Source organism: Mycteria americana, chromosome 2 (assembly GCF_035582795.1).
Source record: "Mycteria americana isolate JAX WOST 10 ecotype Jacksonville Zoo and Gardens chromosome 2, USCA_MyAme_1.0, whole genome shotgun sequence".
NCBI lineage: Eukaryota > Metazoa > Chordata > Aves > Ciconiiformes > Ciconiidae > Mycteria > Mycteria americana.
In genome coordinates this window covers 138428860-138456819 of record NC_134366.1, presented here as the reverse complement: position 1 = coordinate 138456819, position 27960 = coordinate 138428860, and the positions used below count along the sequence as shown (strand labels likewise).

General features: G+C 44.2%; 1 protein-coding gene across 1 annotated transcript in view; it reads left to right on the top strand.

Moving 5' to 3' along the window:
* The first annotated feature begins 2332 nt into the window (after positions 1-2332).
* Positions 2333-27960, top strand: part of SLCO5A1 (solute carrier organic anion transporter family member 5A1) — an 87994-nt gene continuing 62366 nt past the window's right edge. The window contains exons 1-2 of the mRNA XM_075494784.1: positions 2333-2711; positions 3479-4876. Coding sequence (XP_075350899.1) covers positions 3910-4876 — 967 coding nt within the window. The 5' untranslated portion in view covers positions 2333-2711; positions 3479-3909. The remainder of the gene's footprint in view (positions 2712-3478; positions 4877-27960) is intronic.

Sequence of the window (27960 nt, the reverse complement as noted above, 5' to 3'; positions counted from 1 at the left end):
AAGGAGGTCGTCAGCTGGGAACTTAGGAACTGTTAAGATGAAGGGCCTGTCCCCCACTAGTCCTGACTTAATGTCTTTCACTAACACAGATAAATCAAAAGTAGGATGTCAGCCCATGTCCTTAATCTAGCAAAATGGGAACGATGTTCTTTTGCAGTTGTAGCCCTAAACTGATAGTTCTGCAACACCAATTGATTGCTTTGTGCTTGAGGGATCCTGTATATTTTAAATTCACTAAGGTGAAACTTTATAAGCAGAAAGTTTGCATAGGTCTTATACATTTATATTTCATTGTGAACTTGGGTACCATCATTGCACCTTCTGTAATCAACCTGTCAAGTGAAGGGACTAATATTGATTTCCCATTCAGCACTTGGCACTAGATGCTCATACCCACGGCAGACTACAAATACTCTCTTTGCTCAGCTAACCTGTTATTTAAGTATTCGGAGCCAAAAGTAAGCAAGGAAGTCAGGCATTTTAGCAGCTGTAGTCTGCTGGAGTAACTTCCGAAAACAAACATCTTCACATAGTCCTACGGACAATTTTATCTCTCGATAGGTTTGCTGCTGCAGAAAGAATTGAAATTGTACCTCTTTGCAGACTGTACTGTTTGCAACTGCTACAAAGGCTGTGAATGCTTCACCCTTATATCTTCCCATGGGATTGGAGAAGGCTTTTGTAATACCTACTGTTATTCTGTGATCTCATGAAAATTATTGTTGGTTTTATACAATAATGGCTAGGAATCCTGGTCATAGAACAAGATCCCAAAGCTGATGTATAAATACATGATCCAGAAAGCTTACAAGCTGCAGTTATCAGTTCACATACCAGCTGAAGTGCAATGGAGTTACTGAAGTTTAATGGGTTACTTGCCTATCAGCTGAATTATACGTACGTTCTCAGGGATGGCTCAACGAGATGACTGAGTTGAATTAAGAGCTCGTCCTTGTTGAAATGGGCTATCCTCTCTTCCTCTTTCCCCATGGACCTCCCCTCTTCCTTCCCTTTTTTATGCAAGCTCTCGTGCTCCCATTCTTGGTGAAGTGATCCAGCTCACAAAAACAAAAGCAAAAATCTTTCTTTCCCTTGGGTTGGTTTCATGCTGCCTCAGTGAGCTGAATCAGTTTACCAAGGGCTGAGCTGAGTGCCAGAGCCGGCACGAAGGAAGCCGTGGCCATGAGGGGCTGATAGTGGAAGAGGAACAAAAAGAAGAGAGGAACTGACGTAAAAACAAGCTGTGGGATGACAAGACAGAAGAAACTGTGTTAGGGACCTTATATAGAAAGAATCATTGAGATAGAGAATAATTGAAAAGAGTTTTTCAAGGATCCTTGAAAACCTGTCTGAATCAAAGAGAATACTAAAGCTACAGGCCTAGACAACCACTGAACTTGGGGCACCTTATCAACAGGAGAAATATGGTGAAAACCTAGGAAAAAAAAAGTATTGTTTTGGCTGTGTTGAGTTTGAGCTGTTTGAGTGGTAAGCAAGCACAAAAAGGTATCAAGCACAAGCTTGATAATAATTGAAAATGGTATCCTATGAAACTATCTTATCGATCAACATTATAAATAAGTAAACAAATGTGGTGACTCAGTTTTAACCACTTTTTTGGTAAAGGAGGGGAAACAAATCAAAGGCAAATCCTCTATCCGGCCAGAAAAGCACTAGCTATTCAGAAATGTGTAGGATGTTATACTTCTTTGGTGTATTCCTTGGCACTATTTTATGGTAAAACTTAGGGCAAAAAGAGGAGTACCTCAGCAGTTCACCCTCTATCAAACCACAACAAATGCAGTAATTTGCAGGACTATCTAGACTTACGTTAGTACTAGGGCTTTAAAAAGAGAGACTTGAGAGGAAAACAAACCAGTGCGATTCAAGACACTACACAAACTGAGAAAAGGAGATTAAGAGGAAACTCTGTGAGGAGTAAACGCCAAACTACTTTTCCCAGGTTTTGTGTGTGTTTCCCACTTCTGGAGGTGGCTCACGTTGGAGACAAGAGCCTGGACAAAATGGATCATCAGGTGGCCTGGCTTTCTGTTTTCCTAAAAAAAAAGAATAATTAAAATAATAAATCCCTTTGTTCTTTCTTTTCACTTTTCAGCGGACGCTGTAAGTGAGGTATCGCCTTCCGAATATTTCGTTACCTTTTATAAAACACGGTGCAACACCACGGAGCATCCTAAACTCCGCCTGGGGCTGACAACCGTGCCTACATTTCTTCCTCAGCTTCCTCAGCGACGGCCGCGAAGTTGCAGCACTCGGCAGCTGCCGAGGAGAGCAACGGCACCGGCCAGCCCCTCGCCCAGCCTGCCCCGCCGCCCCCTGCCGCGGGCTCGCCCTCCGTGAGCTCTTGCAGGGGCTCCGTGAGCTCTTGCGAGGGGATGTAACTTGCTTCATCGCGGGCCGCCGCTCTGCCCTGCGGGTGCAGTCGCGGGGGCTCCGGGAGCCGCTCCCTGCTGGGCGGCGAGGGGAAGTCGGCGGGCAGGTCGGTGTCGCCCGCCCCGGCCCGCTCCGCCGGCGCCCCGGCCCGCAGGCGGCGGCGGGTGGCAGCGGGCGCGCCTGCGCTCCGCCGCGCCGCCCGGGGAGGCGGAGGCGGCCGGGGGGGACCTGGCGTCGGGCGACAGGCGGGGCGGGGGCGCAGGGCCCGGCTGGCTCCCCGGCTCGGCCGGCGGCCGCCCCCCCGCGCCGCAGGCACGGTGAGTAGCCCCGTCTTTCTTCTCCGCGGCGGCGGGGAGGAGGGATCCCGCTGCGCCCCGCCGGCTCCCCCGCCCAGCCCGCTGCCCACCCTCCGGGGTGGGGGAGAGCCGCCGCTGGGGCGCGGTTGCCCGAGCTGCCGCCGCCTCCCCCGCCCGCCCCTCCGCACCGAGCAGGCGGCGGCGGGGAGACAAAAGCGGACAAAGGAGGCAAAACGCGTGTTTCGCTGCCGGCGTAGGCAGCGCTGGGCGTCGCTCATCGCTCGGCGGTCCCGCGTGTCCGCGGGCACGGGGAGCGCCCGGGCCAGCTGGGGCGGCGAGGCCGGCCCCGGGGTGCCGGCTCCCGGGGTGCCCGCCGGCGCTGCCCCGGCATCGGCTTTGTTCCCCTCTCCTCCGCCCGCTGCTGCTCCCCGGGCCGCCGAGTTGTAGCGGAGTATTTATTTCAGCGTGTTTATTTTTAGGCTGGAAAATAAAAGGCTTGGCATGGCGACCTTTGGCTGTCGCATCCGGCGCCAAATAAAAGGGTCGCGCTCTGGCCGAGGCCCACGGACGTGTGTGTCCGCCCCTGCTCTTATGTAAATCCATGTGCTGTCCCCAAGGACGCGGTCCCCGGGGCGCTCCCGTGGCTCCCCCCCCCCGCCCCCCCCATGAGGGCGGCGGGCGCTCCCCGGAGCTCAGGGCAGATGCCGGGGTCGGGCGGGCAGAGGCCGGGGCGGCGGGGCGCTGGGGCCGGCGCTGCTGACCTGCCGTGCTTGCTCTCCGCCCCGCAGATCGGCTGCACCCCCCCGGAGCTCTGTCACCGGCGTCGGCGGCGCGGAGAGAGGAGGATGCGGGCGGCGGAACGGCAGCAGCGGCGGCGGGCGGCGCTCCCCCGCGGCGGCCGGGCTGGCCGGGGGGCCCCGGCGGGCGGCGGCTGAGCGCGGCGCCGCGGGCATGCGGCGGCGGGGAGCAGGAGCCGCCGGCAGCGGGGCCGCCCCGGCGGGCGGGCGGCCCCTTGAGCGAGACGGAGGGAGGACGGAGCCACAAAGGACTCTGGCTGACACGTGCGGCGGGGCGGCCGGCGGCCGCGGCTAGGGCCACCCCCCTCCCCTCCCTCCTCCCCTCCCCGCTATGCTGCGCTCCCGCCGGGCCCCTCAGCGCGCTCGACGCACGGCGGCGATGGAGCCGGCCGGGCTCCTCTGAGGCCGCGGCCGGACCCAGCATGGCCTCGGCGGCGACCGCGGCGCAGCGGCGCCCCGGGGCGGAGCGGCCGGCGGCGGCGGCGGGGGGCCGGGCGGAGGCGCCGCGGTGCCGCAGCCTGCCCGCGCTCGGCGGGGCGGCGCCGCGGGGCCGCGGGGCCGCGCTCGGCTCCCCCCTGGCGGCCGGGGGGGGCGGCGGCGGCGGCGCCCCGCCGAGCCCCGCCGCGGGACCGGCTCCCGAGGACGGACGGGGCGGGGGCGCCGGCGCCGGCGCCGCCGGGGCTGCCCGCCCCCCCGCCGGCGGCAGCGGGAGCTTCCCCCGGAGGACGGAGCGCGGCCAGCCGGCGGCGCCCGGGCGAGGGGTGTCCCCGGGCCCCCCGCCGCCGCCGCGGCCGCCGCCGCTGCTGCTGGCGGGCCCCCCGGGCAGAGCGTGCCTGCGGGCCGTGCTGGCGGACTCGCGCTTCTTCTTGGTGTGCATGTGCTTCCTGACCTTCATCCAGTCCCTCATGGTCTCCGGCTACCTGAGCAGCGTCATCACCACCATCGAGCGGAGATACAGCCTCAAGAGCTCGGAGTCGGGGCTGCTGGTCAGCTGCTTCGACATCGGGAGCCTGGTGGTGGTGGTCTTCATCAGCTACTTCGGGGGGCGCGGACGGAGGCCGCTCTGGCTGGCTGTCGGGGGGCTTTTCATCGCCCTGGGGGCTGCGCTCTTCTCCTTACCTCATTTCATCTCTCCGCCGTACCAGATCCAGGAATTGAACTCCTCCATCAGTAACGAGGGCTTGTGCGTCACTGGCAATGGCACCGCCAAAGAGCAGTGGGACTCGCCGGCCTGTGTCAAGGACTCCGGCGGAAACGACCACTCTCTCTATGTAGCTTTATTCATTTGTGCCCAAATCCTCATTGGCATGGGCTCGACACCCATCTATACCTTGGGACCAACCTACTTAGATGATAATGTCAAGAAAGAAAACGCCTCGCTTTACCTAGGTAAGGCATCTAAGTACCAGGGTGCTTTGAAGGCTGAACCTCAGATCTCTGAGGGACCAGTTACAGGTACTTCTGCCCTCTTCTTCTGAACAACATCTGTGCTAAGCTTTCCTTCCGAAGTGAACGTTTGAAGTAAAATTGCCGTGCTTTCCTATTTTAAAATGTTTTTCTCCTCTTTCATGTGGAGTGGTGAACAGCAGTAACAGGTGAAGTTAACGTAGTGTGTGTAGAAGCGGCTGTACTCGCACCCTCCCGCACGGGGAACGGGACAGCGAGAAGGTCGGCTTCTCTGACGCTTTTCAGCACTTGGCATTAGCCGGTGACTTTTCCAGAAAGCAACGTTAACTTTTGCCCTGCCCCTTCAAGTTTCTTTTTGCTAATACAGAAGCTATATATTTCTGAATTTTGGTCAGTGTGCCTTTAGCCTAGAGTCTCTATCTATGATGTTAATGTTTTATAAGCACTTTGAGAGATTTTGGCATGCTTCATTTTACTTTTCCAGTATTCATTTATCTTTAACTAGCAATGAATTTTGGCTGGCATCAGTAGATCATATGGCAACTCGGAATGGGTGAAAAAAACATTGATAAAGCAGCAAGTAAAACCTTCAGGGTTAAGAGCTCGGTTATGGGAGCTCAAGGGACGCAACAAAATGAGAGTCTGGTCTGGCACCTGGCTTGCGGCAGGTACAGACAGGTCCTCCTGGTAGTTCTTGTGATGGGAGAAGGGTTTCTCAGATAACTGGGTACTAAACTTTTTCGGAGTTTGAACATGATAACGCACACCATGCGTTTTTGGTAGTTTGTGTAATGCGTAAGAAGGCTGACGGTTCTCTGAATTTGCATTAGTATCTTACATGATTCTGTAAGAAATGAACCTCACGTACTCCTTCAAATTCTTTTCAAATAAGGAGAGGCACTTACGGGGCTGAGAGAGCTGCCAAGGGGTTTTGGATGCTCAGCATTACCATTTGCAGTTCAATTTACTTTGTCTTTACCATAACTGTGGAGATAATAATTTGGTGTAAAATAGACGTGCATGAAAGGAATACACTCGGCGTGTGTGTGTAATTACTTTATTAAGCAAAAGTAGTGATCCGGATCAGCATTTTTATTCCTTTTGACCTGTTCTTCAGCAGTTTGACTGTTCCCTGAACCATTTTAAAGCGAGGCACAGTCTGTGCATGGTGTCTTGAGAAAGCCTCAGGCACTGTTGGTTTTTGGAAGGAGGGAGAGGTATTATCTGTGATTTTTCTATTGTTTTCCCAGCATTGCTAATCTGCCTGATGAAATATTTGACAAAGCGTTTTCCCTCTCTTCCCCCCTTCTGAGAAAGGTTAAGTGGTATGAAATTCAGATTAACCTGGAATCAACTTTATTGTCAGTATGAAAAAGTAAAGCATCTGGTTGCTGAGGTTTGTAACTGTAGTTTGGAGCAGCAGAGAGGGGGTTGAAACTTTTGCAAATATGTGATTTCATACAGTCCTCAAAAACATGGAAAAAAGGGAAATGGAAAGGCTGTAGGTGAGGAATGAAGGGTGAAAGAGATGAAGGTGCGAGAGGAGGAAGTCTTCACCGAAGGGGGAAGCAAGGTCAGCGGTTGGAAATCCTCACTGTGCAGGAGAAACGATGCCTGCCGTTGAAGCGCTTCTGGCACAGGAAATCGTAATAAAGTGACTCAGGTAACTTTTAATTGCAGCAAAGATCAGCCTTAAAGTTAACAAAGGTAAAAGACACCAGCAGCTGTTGGAAGACTGTATGTGACCCTGTGGCCAGGCACTGAAGGCAGCTTTGATCTATACTGGGAATACCCTTGTAGAGTGGAAGTTCATATGCAGTGATATGCAAAAGTAAAGATGAGGTACCCTGCTAAAGTGTACATGAAAAATTTATGCCTGTGATCTGATTGTGTCCACAGGGAGAAGAATTAAAATGAACACAAAGCATGTTTAAACATTGAGTAAAATGTACCATCACCTCCTTTCAGTCTTTAAGCTACTCAGGGCTAGAAGCAACGTTGCTTGCCATTGGAAATCTTGGTATTTTTTAAATAGTGTGAAATTCTGAGGAAACTTTTAACTTGTTCAGGTTTGAGTGTTTACCTCGCTTTAAACTTATGCCAGTGACTTTTTGAGGGATAAAAACTGAGTTCAGTGGAAAAAAAGAGCATTGTTTGGCACGTTGATGTGAGCAAACATGGTTTTTGGAGTTTCTCAGAGGACTGGAATGTTTCAGTCCCTCGAAGAGAGGGATTTGTGGGCGGAGGGCAGCCCAGCTGGGTGCGGGAATGCGCTAGAGGTGGCCAGGGCATGGCTCTGCAGGCCAGCCACCACACATCTTGTGTTACGCCATGCCCGTTTCTCAAGGCAGTATGATTTTATTCCTGGGGCAAGCTATGCAAATGGTGTCAAAATGTAAAATGTATGTATGCATGTAGGCATGAGCTAACAAAAAGTCTTTGAGTGGGCCAAGGGAGCTGAGAGGTTTTGAAAAGAGAAGAAAGCCTGGTGAAACAGGTCGGAGTCACACAGATATATGCGCCTGAGTGAGGAAAGTTAATTAAAAACAAAAAGTATCCTCTAACATAAAGTGGAAGGTCACTAACGTGTTTGTTCATAATCATGCTGGTGTTGCATTCTGTGTTTTTTTCCAAAGAAATGTAATGTATATAAAGCTGTGTTCAGATGAGAAACAGTTGTTTACAAGCATGCACATGATAAAAGTTCCACCGAGCTGCAGAGCTGAAAAGCTCTTGCACCCTGCGAGTGTGCCCGCTAATCGTAGGTCAGTAAAGCCCCCCTGAGTACCGCTAATCCTGATTCTGCAAAAACTCACCTTATGTAGCTGTGGAAGCTATTTTATTTCTTTTCCAAGTTAATCCAGCTCAGGGCTCGAGTGGCAGTAGCACATCCTCTTAAGTGTAGGCATGCAAGCTCAACGTGGACAGCTGTTTTAACATTCCTGGCTGGAAGTCCTGCTCTCAAAAAACATATTTGATGCTTATACATAGTCTCTTGGCTGCCTACACTTAAGTCCATCTGTCAGGGTGGCACGGCGCCAGTTTACAAGGTGGTATGTCGTTTTTAGTAGGACAAAGGTGCCAAGCAGGGATGCGTATTTGGGCTGCCTGCATAGCAATGTACGGGCTCACTCTTCTGCGGGATGTTTCTTCCTTGTGAAGGCAGTGCCACCTCCGGGTCCTCCTGCCCCTTAAACCCGGCGGTGCTTTGATGCCCTGATGCTAACTTTGAGAAAATGTATGACATCAGGCTTGGAAACAAGTCATGATTGTAACAGGTGCCTAGGAAATATAAGAACCGGCTCCCTTAATGACAGATAATCCAAAATGGAAGTTACACACTTTCTGTAAAAACTGGGCAATCACTGAGTTGTCTTTGTCAGCTCCTAAAGTCTCTTCCTTCTGTGCTTGACTGTACCATAGCATGTCTGTCATCAGCTGCCCAATGCGTGCAGGTTCTCCTTTTAATTAATTAATTAATTGAATTAATTGCAATTTAATATGGAGTTGAATTGGACTTCAGGAGTCTTGTTTTGTACTCTTGATGGTGTTTCTGCTACTTGTCAAAGTCTAGTACTTAAACACAGTGTGTTTTTTTAAACACTGTGTTTTTTTGTAGGGATCCAACAGTTTGTCCTGAATGTGAGTTTACCTTGTGATTATATAATGAATTTTAAAAGCAGTTCCTTAAAATTAGCTGTGGCACTTGGAAGGGAATGTTTTATTAGTGGCACTACAGTGCCTGAGTAATTTTTAAATATTTTGCTTCTTTTGCAAGTGGGTATTGTAATAAAAAAGGAATTTACTTTGAAAATTCATGCAGAGAAAGTCAATGTTAGGTTTTACAGAAATATTACATGAATGAAAATATTTGAGCATTCAGGAACGGCTTTCACCAGTACCCCCAAAAAATGACTAGTGGATGAATTGGTCATTGTGCTAAGATGTTCTGTTTCAGTTTCCAGAATGCTATAGACTGGTTAGGATATGATATGAGGAAAGCGTCTAAGTCAGTTTAATTTCATGCAGAGTCTCCATAGTTTTGGGAACAAACCATAATTACAAAATGCAGAGGTAAAGCTTCTATGAGTTAAGAGCTGAAAAGTTGGATAAACCTGTGTAAAAGGGGTTGGTGCAGATAATGGCTTGAGAGCCAGGGAAGTAAAATCCTTTCCTAACCTGGAAAAAGAATAAATATTTAGACTACTTTCAAAAAGATTTTGAACTCTAGCTTTGTTTTCATGAGGATCATTTGTGGGTTGCTGTTTCTAGCATTAGGTAAACCATTTCACTGTGACTATATTCTACTTGGAAATCACCTTCTTACCAGTGTTTTACAGCTGGATGCTCTGTGTACCCCTCGTGTCTTTTACAGACTTCCCCAAAGCATATCAACATGTATATATGTTGATTGTATTTATTGTATTTCTAGTTAAATCTACCCTTATATTGATGTCCCACCTGCAAGGAGGGGGCAGGAGGAGTAGCTTCACGTACGCCGATCAGAAACCCACTGCCTCTGCCTGCTGGGTCCCGGGGCAGAGTCCAGCTGCCGAACAAGCTGGGCCTCCATAACATGCCGTTGCCTGGATGTTGGCACGGGAAGCACTGGATTTTTGTGCCGCTGTGATTGATTCGTTCTGGTCTGGCCACTTCTGGGGTTACGGATGCCACTGGAGGACAGAAGCTGGAGCCTGCCAAGGGCATCAGGTCCTCTGTATGGATGCTGCAAGATCAGTGAGGTTTTCCAAGGCAAGATCAACTTTCTAGCTGAACAGGGGGGACCATCTGGAAGCAGTGAAGCGGCTGACCAGCATTTCATTTTATTCTCAATGTACAGCCTATGACCACTTGTGTTTTACACTGAATACGCTTCCTGCTACCTGATATCCGAAAAGGCTAGTTTCCTACAGGGTTTTCTCAGCATTGATCCCTATAGTTGGTAAACCCTAGAGACATAGTACATTTATTTTTACAGCATGCCTGTGAGGAGGCAGGATTTTATGAATCAAAAATTGAAGCAAAAGGGCATTGAAGCTGAAACCGGCAACAGTGTTCACCAGCATTTTCTATTGCTTACTGTATTTCCCTTGTAAAAGAGGAGTGTGCTGAGCTTATTCCTCAAATACAGGATTTTAGTTTATCTGAGTGAAAGCCATGTCTTGGTTTATCCATAGGCTAGCACTAAGACTTGGCCCATCAGCAGTCTTTTTTGTACAAACATGTGCTTGCTTTGTTTGCACACTCGGCTGGGCAAAGCTAGCTGCAGGCTGAGCGCGCTGTGCTCTCAGCTGGGCATAGAGAGCATCCTGGGATGCAGGTGAAGTGACCGCGGGTCTGTTTCTGCATATGGATGATACTGTTTTCCCACACAGATGATTTAGCACTCAGAGGGTTCAGTATTGTGCTTCTCTGGCATTTCTGTAATACTTTTTTTGTTAAAACAGTGACCAGGCAGCAGGCATGGTTCCTAACAATTATTTAAAGTAGCGCTATGCTGCTTTATTTGTCCTTTCCTATAGATGAGGAAATAGAAAGGTAAATTTTACTTTTCTTCTCCTCTTTAGTCTCCTGCTCCATAGGTGGACCGATACTTTCTTTTTCCCCATAGTATAATCCTAGATACCATTTTCTTAGGCTTTTAGAGAAGGTGGGGTTCTGTGTCCCTGTAAGCAGCTTGTGCATACAGTGAGTTCAATGAAAGGTGGGGACAGCCTTTCCTCTGAAGTTTTCTGCCTGCGGGATTTAATGTCGTGAGTGATACACCTTCACTTGCCCTGCCAGTGTCATGTCCCTTAAGGATGCTTTCTGCATCTCTCCTGTTGTGTCCTTGCCATGAGCTGCGTCATTGTTCACAAGCGGCTGTACTGACAAAGCATCGTGTGAAGTAACTGGCAAAATGTGCTTTGTCCTTCTTAGGAGCAAGAAGAGACTAATGCACATACTTCCCTGATTGTCTCTTTCCTTTTATATTAAAGGAGAAAAACTGGGTTGGGTCCAGGGGTCTGAAACTCACTGAAGTCCCAGGCCTAGTTGTTTTCCTTGCTTAGCATTTGTCAAAACGCTTAGCATTTTGTTTCTGAGGCCGTCAGTGCCCTTTTCACTTGCTTGAGCTTGGGAATGGTGTTTTCTTAGAGAGCAGCTCCTTTCTTCTCTGGCGAGCTCTGCTGCAGGGCTGGTTTGGGCAGACGAGTGTCTGAACCTGCCATGGTCCCCGGAGAACCTTGGAAACTTAGACGTGAAAGTGGCCTTTAAGTAACAGCTTGTTTGTACCTCCTCCCAGGAACTGAAGGCTTGGGATCTAGTGTCTGATTACCCCGGGGCTGGAAACTTTAGCTGTCTGCTGGATACCCGGACTGTTTTGTAAAGGGTCACTGTAACTATTCCTGTTGCAAGTGGGTTAGAGATGCTTTGTGTTTCATGCATTTTCCCTTAACTTTCATTCAGTGGCCGCCTCACCTGGGAGGACTCAATCGCTGTGAAAGTGCTTATGCAGTAAAAAGAGAGGAGACAGCATTTCTCTCTACCATCACTCAAAGATATATAGGTTTCTGTCGTGGCTGTGCAGGGAACACGGGCAATTATATAAATGAGGTTCGACCTGCTGTTTCATCCTGAAGGCCAGCATCTAAAAATTCTCATTTTTAAAGTAGGTGGATGGATTTCATCCATGGATTTTAAAAGCAGAAAAGTAACTCAATCATATTAGACTCTTTAGTCTCACACTCTCTTTTTAATCCTATTTTAAGTCTTTTTCACCTTGATGGCACTTTTAAAACCCTTGCTACTTGGGACGCATGAACTCACTTTTCCTTTTTTGTTGTTTTTACATGCCTTTCCCATTTCTTTTGAAAACAGTTGGGTAGTTACCATGCAAAAATGGCACATACTTCAACTGGTCCCCTCTGGCAGTTGTTGCCTCTGTGGACTGTAGGGGTCAAAGTAGGTGTTAGCTCTGTCTCGCGTTGCTGATGGATCAGATGCTGTCACGTGGACTCTGACGGCAGGGCAAGCCCATCGCCTGCCTTCCTGTGGATCGTTGCCAGAGCTGTCAAAATTTCAGCTGCAAGTCCGAGGGTGCCTCTGCAACCCCCCTCAGCAGCTTCGGGGGATGCTGGGAGTCTTTAGGGGTGTAATCTGAAGGCGCTGAAGCGGCACAGTCTGAAGAGGGAAATGTTTTCCCCCGGGAACCTCTAGAAGTGAGGGCTCTGCACAAGGAGCAAACAACTGTGTTGGCCTTCTGAGTCCTGGTGTCCATGCTTTTATTCAAGTCTATGGTTTTACCACCGCTCAGTTGGACTATCTGGGCACATGGGCTGGAGCTAGCAAAGTTACGACAGCAGACAACTCTGCAGTGTGCATGCAACCTTATTTCACTTGAGTCAGCCAGATCCGTACCCCAACTCCTTCCAAGTGCCCAGAAAAAAATAGGACATTTCCCATGATGGGAAAGAGTATGTCAGCGTCCGGCAGCACGGAGAAGTATGGGCTGTGTCCTGCTTTGCCGCTGAACAGTTGGGAGTTTGGGCATCTGTTGTGCTGTCACAGGGCCAGGCATTCAGACACACTGCACGGCATTAACGGGAGAGCTAACGAACCCGGGCCTTTCCTCTTCCCTTTCCTCTACCCTTCTCTTCTTCCACGGCAAATTTCTTCTTACCTGAGAAATTGGGAATTGTGAACGCAGAAACTCGAGTGCTATTTTCTGCCGCCGTTACACCTGATAGTCTAATCTGAAAGCACTAATTCTCATGTAGGTAAACAGCTGACTTGGCAGCAAAGACACATTACACCAGTGAAAAACATCGTACTCTGGTATGAATTACATTTTAACTAGTGTCATGGTGAGTTTGGAGGAGATGCAGTTGGAAAAAACCATGGATATATTTACTTGTAATTTGAACAAGCAGATACAAAAATGATTCAAAGAAAATAAACATGAACTGTATCATGTGAAGTACTTGCAAAACAGTACTGCGTGTTCACTAATCATATGCTCCTGTGCTGTTCCTCTTTGATTTTCTTCATTTTCAGTACAGGTTCTTTTTCAGCAGCTTGCTTTCCTTTCATTAGCTTGCTGGGATATTTTTTGGTTGCTCCCATTTTTTTCCTTGCATATACTGATATTAACACTTTCTTTGCCTTGCACCGTGCACAGTAGGACCTCAATCTGACAGTTACCCTGTGCGCCTTTTATCTTTGGTGCTTACAGGATTAGAATGAAAGCCTCAGGAGTGTCTCAGCATTGATTTTCTTAAAATCCAGTGCTGCTCTGAAACCAGCTACCAGCTCGTCAGTTGTTTGAATTTAGTAAGCTTTTGTAAATTAGCAACTACTTCCATATTTATCTGTCTCTTTTTGGTCAGCTTCTTCTAATCGATACTGGATGGATTCTTGTATGGTTGTATCCTTTCCTTTCTGGATTAATTAAGCTATCCTCTAGAGTCAGAATATTTCAGATAATCCATATATTAGCTGAGCGTATCTTCTGATAGATGCTTTGCTAGCCAGGGCATGGTATTTGCTGTTTTGTGCTCAAGTTGTAGTTTACCCCAGTGTTTGTCACAGATTTGTTCACAGTGCTTTACTTCGGGTGTCATGTAGGCACTCAAAGGTCCCAGTGGGCTCCTGAAGTCAAGAGCTCCCAATGACACCTTGCTTCCCACTTCTTTTTTTTCAGTGCCTGGTTAGATTAAAATCTAAATACCCAACCTCCCCAGAAATCATTTTAAGCAATGTGTTTTTGTAGATGAATCAAAGTAGATTGTGAAATAGTTGTGACCACGCTGTGGTGGCTGCTAACCTGTAATTACTCAAACAGAATGTGTTAAGCAAGCCTCATTTGTGTCTAAAAATGTCTAAAGGAAATACTCTGTAAGATATTATCTGATGTTGCTCTGTGTTAAGCTTTCCCTGTACTTAAAGAGAAATAGCTGTATTCAGCTGAGCTGTTGACTCAGTAGATTTTGCTAGGTGTAACACGACTGAAACCACTACATTTTCCATCAAAGGTCCCAAAGGAATCAGCTTATAGGCTGAGAGGTCAAAACCACGTGAAATTCATGAGGGTGCTGGTTAGGTGGGATTTCTCCGCTGAAGAAAAACCAGGAAAGGTGTAGGAGAAGGGGAGGTTTAGTGCCAGTGGCATGGGAGCGGCAGCGCCTCTTTGCTGCGGTCCGAGGCGGTGGGGAGCAGAGGCAGAAGGGGCTCTGGGCCAAGGGACATCTGCTGGGGCCGGTTCCAGATGGAGTCCATGGGAAGGGCTGAAGGTGCTGCTGGAAGAGTCTGTGGGGTCCTGGAAAGCCCCTGGCAAGGCCGGGGAGTTTTGGAGATGGAGAGAACAGAGAAGCTTTGCTTCTGCCCATGCTTTTCGCCCCCTCAGCCCGCTTTAGCCTGACACGCCTCTCCACGCCATCCCCTGATCCCTGCCGTTTCAGTAGCTGGAGTTGAAAAAATAGTAACAAAATAGTTTGCCACTTTGTGATTTTTAATCTGAATTTACGTTTCCGTTTGTTACTTCATCAGTGAAAAAGAGGTTTAATAGAGAGTGTAACTGTCTGGAGTGCAAATAGCTTCAGTAATAACCCTCCCATTTTAAAAAGTAAAAAATTTGCAGAAGACCAGTACATAATATTAGAGTCTGTAATTTCTGTAAGCACGATGGGCAATTTATATCAACTTGATTTAATACAGCTGTCTAGTGACAGAAATAGTGAGGGTATCCCTAGGGAAATTTTGTAGTTGTGGGGGAATATAGATAACACACGAGCTTTTGAGTCTGCAGTATGGTAGTGCTGATGCACACTAATTCCAGCATTTATCTGGTAAGTTATATAATTGGCCTAAAATAGGAATTTCAGAAAACTGTGTTTCTTCTGCTAATAGCATGACTGAGGGAAGGAAGTGGGATTTTGGGGTTGTCTGAAACAAGTTTGTACCACACCCGCATTGTGTTATTGGAGGAATATTAGTCCTGTTACAGGAGGAGAGTAAAAAGGCTCTGAACTCAGCGCTACATCACTGTAACGTAATGCTATACTGCAAATAATTTTTCAAAAGCATAGCTGAGGACTGAATTGATGCTTGAAGGAAGAGCTGTACTCTAAATTACAGTTCCTAAGTAGCAATTGCACTCTTTTGATATGTGGAGGATCTGTATATTCATTGACCTCAGTGGCTGAATGTCTTAATGGGACAGTCTTTATAATGGCAAAGATAGAGCTGGCCGGTGTGAATTCCTTTGGCTGCAGAAGCAAAGTAGGCAATAGTATCCATATGTTTACTCCCATGGCTTCTCCAGGAGCTCTGGGAGAAGGAAGATGAGCACTTCTAAGAGACTACCCTCTGCATTTAGGAGTACCTCTGCGACTGAGCCTATGCAGAAGTATAAAAAAAGACCTTTCCTCATTAGCTTTTGCTCCTTGCCTTACTTGATATTTGTTAGCAATTGATTTTTGCTTAGAGGTGGACATTTATTGTGCTTATTGAGTTTATGGGTAATTGCACTAGCTTTGGACACTCCGAAGCAAGTAGGACACAGACAGCAAGTAGGGAGGCATTTCACCTTGAAAGGCGAAATAAAAAGAGTGGGTAAGGCTACTGCACTCATGCATTTGTGCTAATTAAAAGAAGATCAGCCTTCTATGAGAAATGAGGTAAAACTGATTGACTAGTATTTGCCAGGCCAGCTAATGGGAAAGGAGTTGAAAAAAGCTTTTAAACCTGGTGAGTCAGAAGCCTTGGGTACATATGTGCCTTCTCAGCCTACAATAAGGATAAGAGATTCAATTTACCAGAGAAAAATAGAGGAATATATGAACTAATATAATTTTAAGAGTTCCCTCACTGATGTCATTAGAGGAGCTATTACTCCTTTGGGTAAGCAGTGATATTTTAAGTGTTTGGATAAGGTAAAAGTGAGCTGTTTATGATCAGATAGACCTATAATTAACTTCCCTTCATGCTTATTCCCCTCTTCATCCTCCCCTGCATCCCCACACTCCAAATTTAAATCCTACAAAAAGAAGAGCTTACCGTGGGCCTGATGCAGTTCAATGCTTTCAAGAAAACCCCATGTTTTAATTCTCAGAGTTGTACTGTGTATTTATACCTATCTTGAGTATTACAAAGACTGAAGAAGGGATCTATCGTATGTCACAGTTTCAGGGTATGTGAGAAATGACATCTCATTGTTTGCCCAAGTTGGCATGCTGAAATCTAACTGTTGGGTCAAGGTTGACCGCTTCCCTGTAGGAGGAGAAGATGTAACTGGTCCGGACAGTGAGAGGACTGCTGAATGGTTATGGTAGAAGAGTTTGATAGCCATGAGGTTTATATTAGCAGATAGGCATCCTACACTGTGAGCCAGCTGCTCTTTGTTTGAATTGTGCCTGACAGGAAAAAAAATGGTGTAGTGTATTAGGAATGTAGTGAATTTCTCTTGTCTAGTTTAATAAGATGCTCAGATCAGTTGTTTTGTGGTCTGAGCATTAGGATTTCTCCAAAGTACAACTGCTGGGTTAAGCAACTCTTCCAGTGCTGGATTAATCCCAGTTTGCATGGCCTGTCTGGAGATATTAGAAGAATTAGTGAGCATAGCATTAGAAGAGATGGTAGCGTAACCCTTGTGATTGTGTCAGAGAGTCCCTGGATGCTCTCAGGACTGCTCTCTGCTGCTTTTCTACTGAATCAGGATACGGAGCATGAGGAGCAGCGTGGTTATTTTTGTATGCAGAGGACTGAAAAATAATACAACAATTCTGCCCTTAATTTAGGCTGTTTTGCACTCCTGTTAAATTGAAAACAAAAGACTTACTGACTTTTTTGCTTTTTTCCCCTCATTTTCTTGAGTAACAAAATGGTGTGGAGCTCAGAGAACTGACAGCTGGTGGTTTTCTGATGTGGGAGATTTGACTTGAAGAATATATGTGTGGGTGTGATGATACGAGGCAGCCTCTTTGTACAACCCCTTGGTGATGTGCTGTATACTATTGTACATAGTGCCAAAATAGACAGTAATCCTCTTACGTGGGATTGTGAAGCAAGTAATAATAGAGCACAAGTCAGTGTCATCAGTTCAGAGCTGGTTTTTTGATAAACATATTTGTCATTGGTATCTCCTAGATTCTTTAGTCCTTCTTAATCTTTATATTAACTAAGTCCTTCTCTCCAGCTGGAAATGTTAATGTTTCACAACTGTAATGTCAGCTGCAATCAAGACCTTTGTATTCATCTTTCTAATTGATGCACTTGCTTTAAAAAAGACCACAGAGATTTTGAGTTTTATAATTCAGCTCATTTCCTAATATGAAAGATTCAGATGAAGAAAAACTCTAAGATCACTTGGTCTGCATAAAATATTTCAACTGTCTTACGAGGCACCCTGAAAAGATCTGAAGCAATCAGAGTTACTATCTGCAGGCTGTTCATCCCATTTAGAAAACATGAAGTTGGCTGCTATGCAGCAGGGCAGGCACGATAAGCGTGTGCTGGAGGAGAGAAGCAATTAGTTCTACAGCAAGTGCAGTCAGAGCAGAAAGGAAGGTCTGGAGGCGTTTAATTAATACTAATGCTTTTGTGCTTATGGAGGCTAAAGTCATGGTAGGTTACTGCTGCCTTGGTCTTGTGGTTCTCAAGTCTGGCATCTAATGAACATTAGATTCAGAAAAGCTTTCCAGAAAAGTTATTAAGTTGCAACTAACTATGGCACATTCATATTCCCCCTGAAGATAAAGAGGTACACCATATATTGAATGGGAGCAGGATGAGATCTGTAAAGCTTTTTAATTTTTAAACAGATAACAAGTCCTCTTGGGATTTTTGTACCAAATTTATTCAAGTAATCTGAAATAATGAAAATGCATGTCTTTTGTTAAACATTTCTCAAGTCACCAAACCAATTAGGGAAAAAAAAATGGGGTTTCTTTTCCATTGTGAAACCAGTTTGGGAACAGGTATCATTTTTATTAACCTGACTTCAATGGCAGAAGTACTTTTGATGGAAAAATGTTTAGCCGTCAGTGTATACTTACTTGCATAGCTTGACATTTTTAGATGCATTTTTGCTCTTTAATTCTCAATTCTTATTATTCATTTCAACTTCCATTCATTCTTGGGTGGAAAATACAAGCAATGTCCCATTTGGTTTGAAGACCACTCTCTGTGTAACTCCTCTTGCTCCTGTTTTCATCTAGTACACTGTTCAAGATGTATTTAGACTCCAGCAGCCTGGAGAGTACGAATTTTTCCATTTGCTCCCACGGAGGATACCAGCTCTGTGGCTTCAGGCTTACCTGTTTTGACATTTTGTAAATGTTTCCCTGATGGGTTTCAGCAGTGTGCATTAATAAAAGGATGATCTCTGTGATGATTTACTCTTTGCGCAGGAGCGCTAATATAATCCAGTTTGAGGCGTACTTGCAATCACAGACAATTTGGATAACTGTAAGGGGCCATCCGTAGACTTTCCAGTTTTGTTTAGAGATTGCCTGTGTTTAGGTAACCCTATGTCACCTCTTCTACTGATGGTTATCTGTACAAACAGCTTTATTGTTCCATTTTGGGAGCGGGCTTCCGTATCACGTTGCATTTAATGTATTACTGTATTGCACTGGGAGCTTGTTACTACATATATTCAGATTTTGCAGGTATCGTGTGATTAAAGTATTCTTATTGCGCATTACTGTATGGTCCAAGAGTTACATATGAAGGTAATTAGTCTGTACTTTCTCCAAGGAATAAATCAAAGTGAGCTGGATTAGAGTCACAACGTTTAATGATTATCTATGTCACAAGAAAAAAGCTGAACAAAAGCATTTGGATTTTCCTATTTTAATGGATTTTTAAGTGTATAGCACTTCATCTCCTTAGTCATCTGGGACTCTCCAGCTGAACATTGTTAGTACTGTGGTAATAGCTTACAGGTCTGGTACATGAACATAAGGGGTTGAATTCTGACTTAGGGGCTTCTGGATATCCCTAATAGCATTGATATGCTGTTAATACAATGCCAAAAAAAGAGTTAGTGTTAACCTGAATCGGAGCTGGAGGCTGTTTTCCCTGAGGGCTGTCCCTCAGCTTTTGTCAGCCGGCAAATAGATGTGTTCTCCTGTCGGCGTGGCGTGGCGTGCCGCCTGGAGGGAGGTCTCCCACCACCCCGCTCCTTTCCCTTCGCCGTGGCTGTGTGCTGCTGCCGCTTCCCTGGCGCTGGATTCAAGGGTTTCGTGACTACAGCGTGGACCAGACCTCCTGGCTGCTCTGACAGAAAAGTCCCTCACCACCACTGGCAGGGCCAGGTTCATCCCGCACGGGCTCCCTGCCGTACCTTGCCCGCGGCTGCCGGCCCTCGCGGGAAGGAGGGGGACAGCCGGGACAGCTGGGGAGCGGGTGGCTCTCGGGACCACCCGGGGCGGCAGCCTGCAGACATGTCTGTCACCCGACATTCCCCGGCACGTCGGGTGAAACCACACACGGCAGCTGAACCACACGCTGCCTGCGGTGGTTTCTCCGGTGGCCTGAAGAGAAGCGGCTGTAGCAAACATCTGAATTTTTAACAACCGCCTGAAACTTTCACTCCTTTAGTCATAGACTTTCTTGAAGCGAGGGGTGTTTAGCTGAGTAGCTCATGTATTTGTAGTATTTTGAAAGAGAGGATTTTTCTTTAATACCGTTTTTCTTCAATACCATAATACCATACCATGATGACTTCCTCATTGCTCATCTTCCAGCGGAATGGTTTCTCTGCAGGTTTTTTTCCCTCTGTTATTGCGAATGTTTGAAGCTCCCACACTGTAGGTAACAGTACATTATCCGTTGATATGCTTCTTACACACTTGTAAATACAAATTTTCCAGGTAATATTGTAATTAATAATAATACATTATTCATTAATGTGGTGCTTGTGTAGAATAGCAGCCAAATATAAAACCTGTTTGGTTTTATGCAATATTGGATATTGAAAACAAATGATAAAATTATAAAAGAAAAAAGATGATAAGGGTTTATCACCCCCCATAATAGACACTTCTTTCCTCTGCAGTATTTTTTCTCCCAGCATCTCGCACAGACAAGCAGACATCTCCCCAGGATGCTGCCAAACTCACCTTGTTGTCCCTTACCTCAAATATTTCATACCAGGAGAAATTAAATTCGTGCTGAAGGGTCCGTACTGTAATCTGCTTTCAGATACTGAGATGATGAATCTGATTTTAAAAAAATAAATAAAATAGTGTAGAATAACCTTTGAGATTAAGTGCTGTCCTCTCACTGAGTAGCACATAGGGAGAGGGATGTTACAACCTAATAAGGTATTTCTTTTGATTCCGAATATATTATTCTTGCAATGGAAGGTCAAAGAATTTTCATTTAAAAATTAATAAAATAGGAAGATAGAGAAAATACAGTAATGTATTATATTTTTAGGAAATGGCCATAAGTGGAGGTAGGTGTCCTGCAGCAGTGTTAGCTGGTAAGTTGTGTGAAGGCAGAAGGCAGGACACCGCACACCCTCTGCCACAGGGAACCTCTGTCGAACCCCACCACTGGGGAAGGACTCGTTTTCAAGCCTGACTTTTCTCTTTCCCCTCATAAAGTTGATGTGCCTCTGCAGAGATCAGTATCTCCAGTGTCACAGGGCTAGCTGTGAACATTTACGCACGTGCTTTTGGCTTGGTTTTATTTTATTTATTTATTTGAAATGCAGGAGGGGGAGTAGCTTCCATTCTTTAAGATTAAAACTCGATTGTTTGGCCTTCCTTTACATCTTTCCCCACGCAGATAGCCGAAGTTGTATTAATTACGTGATGACAGCCACAGCCTGAGGCACGGGAGAACCATGGTGCGGGTGACTGGCAGGAGGACCTCTGGGAAGGCTGTGCAGTGGCAGCGTACGAGTGAAGGACTTTGGAGAGGAAATTAAACAGACCATTCAATAGTAATAACTACAGTATTTTAGAATTGTTGCAAATGTTTGTCTCCTAGGAGAAAATCTCTACAGAAATGAAAGCCGACTATTTTTCTTTTGAGTGGAATACAGTATCAACAGTAAAGACGGCACATAAAATGTATGACTCAGGTGAGCTTACTGAATAACTAGGTGGTAAATAGTTGTTCACCAAATCAGCGCTCCTACTTTCCACCCGAGAGTCTTCAGGATATTCCTGAAACTGGGCAATAAGGGGAGAAAACTGTTTTCTGATTTTGTTTCTTCCTGTGACAATCTGAAGACACTTCATTGTCTTCTGTGGATTTTTTTTTCTGTATCATATTAATGTAAAGGAGAACATAGCGTGATCTAAGCTTTTTACTTTTTGTTTTCTTTTTTAGGCGTCTGCAAATAGTTTATTTTTTAGTCCATCTCCTGAGCCAGTTCTTCTATGGTTGAAACACTACATATTTTCTGCGATTATACAAAAACTAAAAACAAAAAAACCCCAAAACTCTGTTAAATAAAATATTTTCTTTCTGGACACTTATAAAGGTACAGCTGAAATGAAGGGATAGATTCATAAAAACAGCTAGGGAAGGCAGCGTCCATCAGCCGTGTGCTGAATATCCTGAAGATGAGAGCCTGGGGTGGTACCTCTGAATTGTTCCTCCTCTGGAAAAGGAGATGCATGCTGTTAGAGTTTTCTGCACATTGTTTTGCACATGTGAAACTGAGAAGTAACATTTTAGTTTGGTTATTCATCTATATTTGCTAAGAACAAGTGTCTGATTCTGCTGCCATATCTCTGCTGGTGTTGTCACTGCAGTGTTTTGATCTTTTAGTTGCTAAGTTTTTCCCAACAGTTTTAGTGTTTGAAAAGCATAATGCTGTGTTACTATCATTTGTCTGTTCTGAAAGAAACATTTGCCTGAGTGGTTTATTATATGAGTTAGCAGATGGCGATTTAACTGCGCTTGATCCAGCATGAGTCTTGGTTCTGTAAGTACGTCTCTGGCTCAGAAAATCTCCGCAAAGCACTTAAAAAGTGGTGAGCAAAGTAGTAGTAGCTGTGCTGTTTGGGAGCACAAATGGAGCAGCCGTGACATGTTTGACAAGGGTTTACGCGGTTTTGGGAGTTAGAATCGGCCTCTAGACAAGGATGTGTCACTCCAGTGTAACATACGGTGACCGCAGTGATGCAACGGGTGAGCTGCTTGATTGAGGAGAGGAGGAAATTACAGCAAGAGATATCTCAAAGTTGAATTTACTGTGCGATGTTTGATTCCTGTATTCTGTGTATGAGTGTTACCATGATATACTTTATAAAAACAGCTGAAGAACTTCACCTGTATAAGAGGTTACAGTAGATGATGGTCCGCATTGCTCAGAAGTTCTGCAAAGACCCTTTTTAACTTGTTCTGTTTTGTCTGAGCCATTTGTGGTCTGCGTGTAGTGTCAGCACTGATGGCAGAAGTAGACTTGTAATCTTTGGATGTTTTAAAAATGTATTATAGACGTGCGATTTAGATTAGGGATAGGAATGTGTCAAATATAATTATCTGTGTAATGATATAAAAATATGGATCTAAGCATGTTATATTAACTTATAAATAATTTACATAACATTTTTGTTTCAAGGGAATGTGATAACCAGAGAGATTTTTGTTCTTAAGGCAAATGTTTTATTGTAGATTGTATTTTTATTTATGGGGTTTATTAGAAGCAAGTATGATTTAAGCAGTGATTGAAAATTTAAGAATTTTATTGCTAGTGTTCTCACATTTGTTTATTTTAACTTTCACATTATAACTTTAGTTGTTTTACGAGAGACAAACTAAGGCTTACACCGCATCTTCAAGTATATGTGTTTAATAAATATTTGTGAGTGCTGTATTGAAACTCAGTCTATACTGTCCTAAATTAGTCTCATGACAATATAGTTTGTTAAAATTACCAGTACAATGGATTACAATTGCAGTTAAGTGTAACATGCAATATAGAAATGTATTGCATGTTTTATATTTGCTCTTTGAAGGAGTACTAGATGTTTACGTTTTTTGGTGATTAACATTTTTACTCTTTTTCTCTGCCTATGAGGTGCATGCTTCCACTTGTTTTGTTGGCAAATTTATCAGTATGAATCTGAAAATGTAGCTAAGGGTCCAGCAGTGTGTGAAGACATCTCTCTTCTGTCACATGTTGTAAAAAACTCATGGAGTGGAAAGATGCCAGATCGATTTTCATTAGACTTGGAAAAGCTCTGACAGCAGCAGACACCACTGGTAACACTTGCAATCATGGTTATTGCAAGCAACTCCAGTATTACTCTTTGAGGACCTCCCTGTCAATCTCTCTCTCTCTGTCAGGATAATTTAATATCTGAGGTGAAGATTTCCCAAGGAGCCTAAGGAAGTCAAGGGATCCAACTTTCAATGAATTTCAGTGGGATTTAGGGCTCAAATTTAATTGTCTTTGCAAATGTAAGCCTGAAGTTTCAACAAATAACTTGCTTGTGGTAAACTGATTGAAAGCTGTGATAGTTTGCAGATTGTGTACATAAGTGTAATCTTCCAGCTGAATCTTCCTAATGTAAATAACCAAAACCATGTTCCCTATGAGAAGGGATGCACATGGACAAAGAAAAAAAAGGTTACCGAATTGCTTGAGTAAGCAAAATCTAAGTCATGAAATATATTTTATTTTCATTGGTACTTAATACCTTATTTCCTAAGCCTGCCGGAGCAGTTTCTATGTGTTTAGACATCAGTACCAGCTCCCATTTTTCTGGGGCGTTCTTGCTCTTTGGTGTTCTCAGGGTCAGCCTGGCAGAGAGGGACGGCCCAGGGTGGCTCAGGAGAGCCCGGAGGTTCCTCAGCTGCCGCAGCCGGTACCGAGGCCACCGTTCCGGGGCTACCTCTGCTAAATGCTCAACTGATACACCAGTGAAATATGTAAAGTGCACGGGGCCAGCGCTGGTCCTTCCCTTACCTGGGTAAGGACTTTGGAGATGTCTCGAGGCAGCGTGGCCAGGAAGGAAAGGAGAAGAGGTTTCTTGTCTCTTGGCATCCTTCTTTGCAAAGGATGATGACTGTTTCTGCAAGATCTACTGTGTTAGAGACGAAAAGAGAATTTGTGGGATAATTTCATGCTTTATTGGGCCAGAAAGTACTGTTATGGTCATTTACTCTGACATCTGTGTTGAATCAGATTTCATTACAGCATTATCCCTATGCAAAGCTCTATTTATATAAAACCATTAACTTAAAATGAACCACTCACAGTTACAGAGAGTCTGCCACATCCCTAGGAATATAATATTGTTAATTATCCTGTTAAAAAAGTTACTCCTATGAAAGTGTGCCCAAAGTTGGCTGAAAGTCATTTGTACGTAGCCTCTAGCCACCATGTTTTTCATGTCTGTCTACTAAATGTGAAAGCATCTTTTACTGTTGGAGAATAACAGTATGCTTAATAATCTGCTCATCTAAGTAGTTGAGAAACAAAGCTGTCATGTCTAATTCTACTTACAGAAGAGAGAAAGAAACAGAATGAACAGTCTATTTAAAAAACTTGCAGACTAATAAAAGGATATTGGCCAATTTTCCCCAAAACATGTCAGCTGAATAATTACCTAATTAGTGAAAGTAACTATAGCTGATTTTAAATTTTTCAGTTTTTGTAAATCAACCATATATGGTATTTTGAAATATCTTGGAAGGATCCCTGTAATAGAAATAATTTTCCCATGGAAATGCTAACCCTGCAAGTTAGTAATACTTCTATATTTTATTAGCTTATTAACATATCTTACTGTGACTGAGAATGAGCTGCAAATGGACCCCTAAAATCACAGTGACAATTTATATCTTAAAAAGGAAGACAAATGTAATTATAATATTACCATTAAGGAGAATTTTTTGTAAGAGTAATTACTTTTTCAATGCTACACTTGGTGTTCAAACTATGCCATATAGTAGCACTGATAAAGATGTTCTGATGGTTTTGCTCTGGCAAATTATGATTCAATTAAATCTTGATTTTTGGGATATGTTGATTTAATATTTTTTTCATGTAGAAAAAACTGATTTATTTCTGATGAGGTTGAAATATTTAACTTACATTGCATTATTTTGACCTTTATGTAGGAATACAGGTTAGCATTTAAAAAAATCAAGTTATTTTTACTTGACACATAGACAAAACCAAACCAAACCAAACCATGTAAAACATATTACTTAATAATGTCAAACCAAAATATTTTCATAATTTTTATTTGATTGTTGAATTTACATGTCAGTATCTGCTTTTCCCTGTGAGATGTACTTTCATTTCTTTCAGGACCCTAACTAAAACTGTCTAAGCAATCATATGTATTTATAGCATCAGTTTTTTGCTAACAAATGGTGTCTGTAGTGGTTTTCTGTCCGAAGCAAAAATATGAATGAATTTCCTTCCTTTTGTTTTCTTACAAAACTGTATTCCCCTCTTTTCTCCATGACTCTCTGACATCTCCATTTCTTTTTCTCAAAGTTTCTTGCGTATCTCTGACAATTCACATGCCTTGATCTGTCGGGTTTAGCAGGGCCTTTTCAGGGATCAACAGCAGCAACTCTGTGCTTCTGTGCCCTGTTTCACAGGACTGTGTCAAGAGTGCCAGGGTCATTTGGGAACAGTTTGTTTCTCCACGGTGCACCCATTAGCTCCTTAACTATGGGGAAGGAAGGAGATGCTGGGGCATTTCTTGCTGGCATTTCTCCATAGGCTGGGATGTCTACACAAGGGTGAAGATAATCCTTTCCCTAACTCAGAATTATTTCTTTTGTAATTCAGGGTATTAAATCCCAGGAGTCTTTTAGTTCAGTGAATTCAAGTCAGGGCCTAGAAGCTCACAGTGGTCCTGATATTTGGTGTTGCCACAGGGATATACAGAATTTTCTTCTGCTTTGCTGATACTAAGTGCATGTGGTCCATGGTCAGGCTTGTCATGGCCTGGGTTCCCTGCAAGACCTGTTATTTAGATAATATCGATCTAAGATCTGAGACCTGGCTATCTAGACCTGGCTATCAAAGGTTTGGCTAAGCACCGTTTCCTTCTAGGTTGCTTTACTTCTCCAGCCCTAGTTCTGTTAGACAGTATGATTATAGCCATTAAGAACATTTTGCTGTTGCATCAAAACTAAAAGCTTTGTTGTTGTGGGCAGTGGTGGAGAAGACAGGAGAAGCCTGTTGTTTTCATCATCCATCTGTTGTTGATAAGGAGACTGCTTGAATGGTGAAGAAATTCATTTTGGTGCTGCAGCAAAAAACTCTGTTGTCTCCAAGCAGAACATGGAGTTGAATGAACTCTCATGTCTATCTTATGGTCCCTCTATGGAGACACAGAGAAGGAGAGACCCCTACCCAGAACCCAAAGCTGAAGTTTTTTTCCAGAAACAAACATTTCAGCATAATTTCCAATTTCATGAAAATGCTCAAACAATGTTTGTTCCTATGAGAATAAAGAGCAAATTTTGAAACTTTGGAGGTTTTAGTAAAATGGTGGTATTGTCCTATAGCCAAAATAAATAGCCTCTGCTATTTATAACTGTTACACATGGATGGAAATGTTTTTCAGACTCTTTGAGCTGTAATAATATTTTCAATATGGTTTCACATATGGCTATACGGCTCTCCATTTCACTTTGACAATGGTTATTTAATATTTTTTTTATTGAGGCTATTGCAGCTTTCAGCCTTTTTGAATATAGAAAAATAACTTCTTTAGCAACACAATAAATGTTAATAAAACTAACAGGGTCATCTGCAAATTACTGGAATAATGTGCTTTTGCTTACAGGCAGATTTTCAGTCAGATATGAGTAATGAACTGTAATTCCTGCTGTTTCGGTTGAAAGATGAAAATGTAAGTGCAATTTACAAAGAAAACAAGAAGAAATGCTATTTGGCTTGTGCTTCTTTGCAATCTATTAGCGAGAGGTAGTCAAGGGAAAAACGATCACCAACGTTTTCAATAATTAACCTGTGCCTCCTAGGCAGAAACCAATTTTTAAAAGGAAATTAATTCTGAGAGAACGTGATTGAAATAATTTCCCCCTTTACTTCTTTGTTCTGTTGTCTTGTTGGTGGGACAAAGGAAAAGTGAATATATATAGAAATTCTTTGTCTCTCAGCACCTAAACTTCCCTTTCAGTAGATATTTGGTCTATCTCTTGTTTCTTCCTCACAGTTTCTTTCCTAGGCACAAAGGGTCTGGTTTTGGATAATGATGAAGTATGCAAAATGTGTGTCAAACCTGTCTCTGAAAATCAGGTATTTATGTGTGCCATTACCCGGTTTGTGCACAATAACCCAGATCCATAGACATTAGGTATTTAATGTGCATAGACTTGGCTAAGGAACTGGTACTTATTCCTGGTTCTTCCCATGGTACGTGATGGCATACTCTAAAATCTGGTGCTGTGCCTGACAGACTTCACCGGGCTCTTCCCCTGCTTTTCCTCCAAGAAAAACAGTCTCCTAATAAAAAGAAACAAGAGGACCTGAATGATATATTCCTGCCTGCTTATGCTGTTACACTGCCTGAACATGATATACAACTAGGACGGATATAAATATTCTGAAATACTCTTCTGGGCTGGGTTCTGCTGGTCTTGTAGCTGTCGACCTGGGCTTTCTCACTGCAATTTTAAATTCACAGGATTTAAAAATACTTCAGTCTCTTTCTTTCATTTGATTATTCGTGATCTACCTGGTGAGGTCTGCTTGCAGGTCAAATTTCAGCTTTCACTGCTTGATATTTTTCAGTTATGATAACCTAAAGGAAAGGGGATGAGATGCAAATGAACAACCCAGCCTCACTCCAGTTTAGTTAGACGAAATACTAAAGAAATGAAAATCAGTTTTAAGAAGTTGAGATCAACAGAGTCTGTAAGCACGTGCCTGGGGATAGTCCCCAATGAAAATTAAATGTGAGTGTGTGCCTTCCACTGCCAAACCATTAAAAAAAACAAAGCCAAGCAATTAAAAGGCAGAGATGAGTTATTCCCATTTGACATGACTTAATGGAAAGAATGACTGTGATTCAGGAGGCTGCTCCACTATCTCTTAAAGACAGCCAACAGCTTCAGTGTCCTCTTATTAG